Source organism: Barbus barbus (genome assembly GCF_936440315.1).
Source record: "Barbus barbus genome assembly, chromosome: 6".
Classification (NCBI taxonomy): Eukaryota; Metazoa; Chordata; class Actinopteri; order Cypriniformes; family Cyprinidae; genus Barbus; species Barbus barbus.
The window spans coordinates 3,236,148-3,244,589 of NC_136734.1; the positions used below are offsets into that span (position 1 = coordinate 3,236,148).

Genomic DNA, 8,442 nt, shown 5'->3' on the forward strand with positions numbered 1-8,442 from the left:
CTACAGGTGGACTCTCGTCAAACATTTACCTTACAAAAGGTGCCTACAAACACACACATATTATCTGTGTGTGTGTGTGTGTGTGTGTTTGTGAAGGGAAACCTCCCTATAAAAGCTCCTCCTGGACGATAAGTACATGACAAACAGAAACTCAACACAGAACTCAGCTGTCAGCTGCCATGAACCTACAGCGCCTCTCCTCTCTGCTGCTCTGTGTCGGTGAGTTTGGTTTTCTCCATCCTGTCTTACATTATTTTGGTCCTGTCAGCTTCAGGTGTGCCATGGTTGTGGAAAACCTGGAAATCTTAGTGGGTTTTAAAATTGTGATTTAAAATCCTGAAAAAATCATGGAAATGTTAAAATATTATTAGACTTTTATGTGAATGAATATATGTTTTTCTAGTTATGGTTTGCTCTAAAATATTTATATTTATTTTTTCAAATTCTGTAAAATTATTTAAAAAAAAAACAAAAAAACCTTGTCCGGTGATAAAGTAACAAAAGGAAAAATCATGAAAAGTCAAAAAGTGAGCGAAACTTGCAACATGCTTTCTTTCATGCTAAGTGTAAATTCTCTGCATTTTCTTACTTATTTTTACTCTATTTTCACTTTGACAACTGACAAAAGACAATTGATTGACGAATATGAAAGACTCCAACTTAGTAAACCTCCTCCAAAAGCAGCTTGAACTCCCTCGCTGAGTGAAGTGTGGTATTGTGTTTGTGTCTCCAGACAGGCAGGGCTTTGGGAAGTTGACTCGACCTGTAGTAACATGCCTCTGAATAGCTGTGAGCTCAGGCTTTTCCCTTATAGGTGTATGCCAGAACGCCACACAGTTTAAATCTCAGCTGTCTGTTGTCATGTTCGACGTCACAAAGCACTTTTTGTTCATGGCAAAGACGGAGGATTAGGGCGTCACACCGCCGCGTTAAATATATATTTAGCTTTGCAAACTAACGTTAGAAAGGTCATCCCCACACACAATAATAGGTGTGTGTGTGTGAATTTCTTTGACAATTAAATGCAGGATTCCAGTCGGTAGGAGTGTTCAGATCAAATGCATTTAGGCTACTCAAACATTCTCCTTGCAGACTAGTTTGACTGCAGACGTCGCCAGTTTATACCTGTGAAAGAAAGGCACATACACTACTTTAAAATGTCGGAATATCATCAATTTGCCACATATTTATATATTAGAAAGAAAAATAGCACATGCACGGTTTTCAAGCAAAATATTTGACACCAAAGCTTGTTGTTTAATATGATGTTCTAAAATGAAGTATTCTGAGACTCTGCATTTGTAAGACTTTAAAGGAAAATGTTAATGGTTAATGTGATAAGGAATAGAATGTGTGCAGAATAAAATGGCATGCAAAATTACAATTAGTGCTTAATAGACTGGATCGATTTTCCACACTCCCAAGGCTGGTGGAATTTTATTCCTGCAATTTTCAGATAATACACCTTCGATTACTAGCCAAAACTAAATCAAACAGATGTTTGTTCTTGGTCTTTTTGTGTGTGGTTCTAAAAACAAACGGGTTTAACTTAGTAATGTTTCATCAAAATGCGATGATCAAAACTTACTCCACCTATGCAACAACGTTACCCTGGTTACTTGAGTTTCAACCAACAGATGCTGGCTGTGTTTCAGGATGGGAGTAGTCCTTCACGTTCACATTCAGGTCTGGCTCCATTCTGCTGTATAACACCCACCTTTTTTTTTTTTTTTATCCCAATCAATTCCTGATGGATAAAATCAAGTCCCAGCCTACATATTTTCTTGTTGAATAGCATGCTTTGCTGTGCAAATGAATCACATGGGTTGTCAACATTGAGACCTCCTTAGATGCAAACATTGTTTTATGTTGTTTTGGGTTGGGGTGAGTATCATATTTGAAAAGTATGTAGGGAAAAAATTCTCAAATTTATTCAGAGGCCCAAACTAAGCAAAAATATGCAATCTGGCAGTTGCTGGTACTTACTGTATATGGCAAAAAGTAAGGTACAGCTCTGATAGCTTTACATTTAAATCTTTATAACAGTACAGCAGACTATGCTTACAAAAAATGCATATAAATATCAGTTGTCACACTATAACTCCCGTCTTAGTAAGATGATATTTAAATATTATTTAAAACATTGAGACAAATTTTCATTGAAACATAATTTTCTTAATTAAAATCATTGTTCTATTAATCAAAAGTATCATTCTTCATCTAGAAAATTATGCCAACATGTTACATGGGGTCAAGGGTAATTCACCGCTAGCAAGATGAGGTTTTAATAAAAGTTGGCAGTCTATTCCGGAAAAAAAAAAAAATTCTCGTTGCTACACGATTATAGAAAACAGAAAAAGGGCCGTGGCGAGAAAAAAAAAAAAAAAAAGTACAAAAACTTCAACACCCATAATGCACTGGGCGCGATCAGACTCTCCTTATGCGGAGAAACAAAAAAGCGGAAGTACGATCTGTAGTTCTCACAAACGCCCTACAGCTGTCAAAACCTCTGCTGCCAGGTAAACGGGCATATCTTAGTGCAAGTAACAAGGGAAAATAATATACATTGTTCAATTACTTATACTATATTATACAATGCTGGTTGAATGTTGGCAAACGTGGTCTGCAGAATTTGGTATTATATTGTATATTTTAGCATGAATGGAACGCTGTATTGATCATATCGGATTCTGAACTATGTGTTTTATAAACAGGTGTCCAAAAAGAAAAAGGAGTCATAAAGGACTCTAATTTTGTATTGTACTTGCGACAGGTGCAGCTTTACCTCACATAACAACTCTTCCAATCATGTCTATCACTCTCAATTTCTCTCTCTCTCACACACACACACACACACACAGCTAATCTGCTCAGTACAATACACACGGGGTGTTTACAGGATGACTCAACAGCAACATTAGAAGATTAACCTCTCTTTGTATCTGCTAATTGAGGTTAATATGTCATTGTGATATAATGAAGCGTTTGATCCTGTTATTATTTGCAAACTGGGCCGAAACTATACAAATCAGCATTCCTCATAAGCAGTTATTACTACATGTCTGCTGCGATATAACGGCGTGTGTTACTGTATGCAGTTTTCAGCATAAGGACAGCTGCAGCTCACACATCTGGACTGGATCATGTGACCGTGATGTCATCATCGGGGGAGGGGCTTCAGAGCGCCGTGGGTGAAGATTTGGAATCTGATGACGATCAGGATCCATCGGGAATGTTCAGTGATCCAACTTTGTTTCAAGGTAGTACAGACAGTTCGGCGCCGATAGCCTTGTTGGCAATTGTACTGACATATAACGCCGTTGGGTTACGGGTGTCCCGAGTTCGAATCCCAAATCCCACTGTCCTATCATAATAAAGGCAAAACACCAAAAATTAATCTTTTAAAAAAAAGGTACAGACAGTCAAACTCGTCCACCTACTTGACAATCTCGTACAGACGTCTATTATTCTGCTAAGTAAAATTACTGACTGTAATAACATCTTTGGCTTTTTAATTAGGACGATAAATTAAATATTTATGAACTGCAAAGATTCGGAAATTAATATCAATTTAACACAGTTTCAGTATAAAAATGTTGAAGAGTTGTGTTGCATTAGTTTATATTTTAATTAAATAAATTGAGCAGACAGTAAGTGTAGAGATATTTGATGAAAAAGACCTTACCTGCATCTCTTTTTGAGGGTTTTATGACACCATTTAATTAAACTTTTAAAAATTCAAAGTATAGAAATCACAGTACAACACTTTCAGAAACCCAAGTCAGTAAAGGAGGCGTGAAGGTGTCATTCTTTAATATTTACACAAACTTGTGATAATTTTCCATAGATGCCATGTTCTTAGATTAAGCTAATGATAATTACTGACTGGAATAACACCTTTTGGTATTTTAATTAGGACATTAAATGCATCATTAATGAACTACAAAGGTTTAGAAATGAACTACAAAGTTTCAAAATAATAATAATAGCTAAGCAAATCTTACAAAAAGCACATATTTCAGTTTAATGGTTTGCATTTCCCTTGTCCGGCAATGCTACAGTACATTAATGGCAAGAAACAAATATTCCTGTAATTCCAGTGCAACTTATGTTAACTTGAAATGTTGTTTTCTGAACCTTCGTAGTTCATTAATGATGCATATAGCTATTGTTCTAATTACAAATTAAAAATTGCATGCAATAAAACAAAATGTTGTGACAAAATGAAGAGTTGTGCTGCTCAATTAATAAATCGAACAAACAAGTGTAAACCACTTCTTTTAATTATGGAGCTGGTGCATGTATATAATTCTATGCACTGAGACGAATGTATAGGAATATAGCTGCATATGCTGTGTAGCAAAAAAAATATATGTATATGTCCTTCTTTTTTGTTAATATTGTTTTTTTACCTGCATTGTTAAATTAAAATTAAATAAAAATAAAAGTTAAAAAAAGAAAGAAAAAGACCGCTTCATTTTAAAGAACATATAATTACATTTAAAGAAATTTCTAAGTATAGAAAGCAAATATTCTCACACACATTAAAGTTTATCATTTATCTCATATCTTTCAGTAACCCAAGTCAGTAAAGGAGACGTACAGAATCACAGGCGCTCTGGACACAAAAAGAACAAAGGAAGAAAAAAGAATAAAAATATTACTCCTGTTCAGCCGAATCATACGCTCACAGGTCACAGGAGCCACAGCACCACCGCTGACCCCTGCCTGACCTCTCACGTGGACTACTGCATCCACGGCCACTGCACGTACCTGCACGGCCTGAGAGAGCCTGTCTGTGTGTGAGTGACACTTACCTACAGAAGCTTGTTTACACCACGGGATAAGAAATAAAAAAGTAAATGCGACTTTTTATCTCAATTCGACTTTTTTTCTTACAATCCATACATTTATCAGAATTGTGAGATCTAAATGCAGAACTGTGTGATATAAATGCTGAATTGTGAGATACACTGTAAAAAAGTAAAAATTGAGAAAACTTAAAAGTTTAAGTCTACCAGCTTCAGGATAATTTCTTGTTTTTGTAGGACATTTTTGAGTTTTCTCAACTTTTTGTTGTATAAATTGAATAGAAACTCAAAAATGCCCTGAAGCTTGTTGCCTTAAACTTTCAAGTTTTCTCAACTTTTGATTTTTTACAGTGTATAAACTCGAGAATTGTTAGAAAAAAAAGTCAGAATTGTGAGGAAATTACCTTTTTTTTTTTTTTCATGGCAGAATTGCTAGATGTAAACTCAGAATTCAGAGAAAAAAGTCTGAATTGTGAGATGTAAACTCAAAATTGTGAGAAAAAAAGTCCAAATTCTGAGTTTATCTGAGAAATGAGAGATAAACTATGAATTATGCGATATAAATATCCCTTTTTATTCTTTATTTTATGGTGAAAACAAAAAAGTGAGATGTAACCTCAGAATGCCTCAGATATGTTGTCTAATTTGCAAGAAATTGCAAGATGTAAACGCAGAATTCTGAAAAAACTAAGATATTAAGTCACAATTGCAAGGGAAAAAAGTCGAGAAAATAAGTATGAATTCTCAGTTTAAATCCCACAATTCAAAGAAAAGAAGTCAGAATTGCAAGAAAAAAAAAGTCAGTCATTGCTTTAAATTTTTTATTCCATGGCAGAAACAGGCTTCCATGTTTATCTTCATGCACACTATGAACAACCCACACACATGCACTTCATTGATATTTACTAAGTGAATTCACATCAATTAAATTCAGTCAGTGTTGCATTAACAATGTGTTCAAGTAGGCTAATGAAAGTTTGATTGTTTCAGATGTAAGAGAGGTTATGATGGGGAACGCTGTGGGATCCAGCTTCTCGGGACGTCTCGGGACGAGAGCAGCACTGATAGGACCCACACCGTGCTCGTCATTATGGCTGTCGTCCTGTCGGTCATCAGCTGCCTAGCCATTCTACTCATGGTCTGCGTGCAGTAAGTACATTCAGTGCATGCATGCTAAATATACACCCACACACACTCATTCATCTTTCACACATAAAGCACACGCCTGGGTTATACTTGGCACATATTGTGACAGCAGTTTGGACGCACCTACTCATTCCTTATCATTATTAATACTATGAGGTTACTATACCAGTTAACAAAAGGTGTTCTAGGAACATTTTGTTAACATCCTAATTAAGTTTCCTATTATTTCTGAATATGCTCTTTATGTCCTAAACATCAGTTTTAACTTGTTTTTCTTTGTTATGTGAACGTTAAGGGAATGTTCCATTGTATATTTTGTGACAATTCTGGGAATGTTGCTCAATGGGAATTTCTAGGGGTGCCAATGTTCCATGAACGATGTATAAATGTATTCGTTTTGTGTTAACTTTTTGAGCACATTATTACAAACCAAGGCCCGTATTCCTAAAGATTCTAAGAATCCTTTTAAAGAGCTCCTAATTTAGCTTAAACATTTCTAACTAGGAGTCTTAGCTTAAAAGTGATTCAGGACCAATCTGAGAGCAACTCTGAGCGAGGAAAAGACAAAAACTTTTATCTTAGTGAGGAGGCGGGGCGTTGCTAGGAATGACACATTCTTTTGAAGACTGTGATTGGTTGGTTGTCAAGAAGGAAATAAAAGAGCGCTTTTAAGAGTAGGGTATATTATAAGCCTTCACTTTGAAATTACAGGCGTAATTTCCTGCTTTACTGTACTCGCTCTCGCTCTCCCACACACACACACATTATATATGCATATTAAAAAAAACATTTTTTTTGTGAAGAAATATATGTAGGCACTAGCTAGGGATATATATGTCTCTTAATTTCAAGCATTTATGCAGAAGCCTTTAGATCAAAAGGTTTTTATATGTACAGAAAACAGTAACCCAGTCATTTACTATTATGTTCAAAGCCCCAATGCGACAATATTCCAGTAATATTAAAAATTAAATCCTCTGAGGTTGTTTTCACTACACTACAAATGAGACGCTAGCTAGGAAATAACTAGGAAACGTTAAGAAGTAAGAGTGGATTTGAGTATTGAGTATGGATTTGGCAAAACTGTTAACTTTTTTTTGTATATGCTTTCTTATGTACTATATATATATATATATATATATATATATATATATATATATATATACAGTTGTGGTCAGAATTATTGGCACCCTTGGTAATATGATCAAAGAAGGCTCTGAAAATAAACCTGCATTATTAATCCTTTTGATCTTTTATTTCTTTTAGAAATCACAAAAATCTAACCTTTCTTAACTAAAACAATTGAAAATGGGGGAAAATCTCATTATGAAATAAATGTCTCAAATACACGTTGGACACAATTATTGGCACCCCTAGAAATTCTTATGAGTAAAATATCTCTGAAGTATATTCCCATTTACAATTTTGAGCACTCCAGCATGATAATGAACATAATGAAACATTATGAAATTATCCCGTCATGGCTTCCTGTTTTACAGAAATATAAACAGGAGGGAAAACAAAGCCCAAATTCCCTTAATCATCCATCACAATGAAAAAAAAAAAACTAAGAATATATTTCTGATGTGCAGCAAAAGATAATTGAGCTTCACAAATTAGTGAAGTGGCTTTAAGAAAAGTGAAAATTCTCGTTTCCACCATCAGGGCAATAATTAAGAATTTCCAATCAACATAAAATGTTATGAAACTGCCTGGAAGAGGACGTGTGTCTGAGAGTTTGAGTGGCTAAAGACTCACAGACTTCTTTGATCATATTTACCAAGGGTGCCAATAATTCTGACCACGACTATATATATTTAAATATTTGTTGTATTGTTCTTATATTGCAGCTATAGAACACATCATCGCTTTCAGGCAGCGTTCCTGAGCTCCACTAACGAGAGAGAGAAACTAGAGAAGAAGAACATCATGGTGTGAAGAGGAAGTAAGGCCTAGTCCTATTTATGGGTAGCTAAATATAAAAGAGACTTTTAGGGTGATGTTTGCCATGTAAAACTCCAGTCCCTTCTTCAGCATTAAAACAGTCTACAAAACCCCCATTTTACTCAATTTATTGTGGAATATGAGCTTTTATGAGATTAAATAGTTTTTGTTCCAGGTAGAATTCACGCTGATTTCACTGGTGTGGAGTGCTCTACAGATATATTGCACATAGAATAATATGATACAACCTACTGTAACAATATATTTATTGTTTGTACCTATTTATTAACAAATTATATAAGTTCCTTACTATTTGTTTATTTTGATAATAAAAAACTAATGTTTATTTGATATGTGATGTTCATGTACACATATGAAATAAAGGACACTCTCATAATATCTGTATCTTTCTTTCACTCATTCTGAGCATTCTTATATAAAACATTATTAAGAGTAATATAAGTTAAGACATCAGACAGTATGTCAGTGAGGTGAAAACACTAATATTACAGCTGAGTATTATTCACAGATGAAAGCAGAC

At 34.8% G+C, this 8,442-nt stretch overlaps 1 protein-coding gene across 2 annotated transcripts; it reads left to right on the forward strand.

The window, feature by feature from the left end:
- The first annotated feature begins 162 nt into the window (after positions 1–162).
- Positions 163–8,302, forward strand: LOC306871238 (uncharacterized protein). Of its 2 annotated transcripts, XM_079419027.1 has the most exons (6): positions 163–219; positions 3,099–3,260; positions 4,577–4,802; positions 5,802–5,960; positions 7,808–7,902; positions 8,077–8,296. In XM_079419027.1, exons 1-5 carry the CDS (start codon positions 180–182, stop codon positions 7,893–7,895), a joined length of 675 nt encoding a protein of 224 aa, XP_079275153.1. In that variant the 5' UTR covers positions 163–179; the 3' UTR covers positions 7,896–7,902; positions 8,077–8,296. The 2 variants fall into 2 exon arrangements, with proteins under 2 accessions (XP_079275153.1, XP_079275152.1); XM_079419026.1 differs by having other exon boundaries at positions 7,808–8,302.
- Positions 8,303–8,442: the final 140 nt, after the last annotated feature.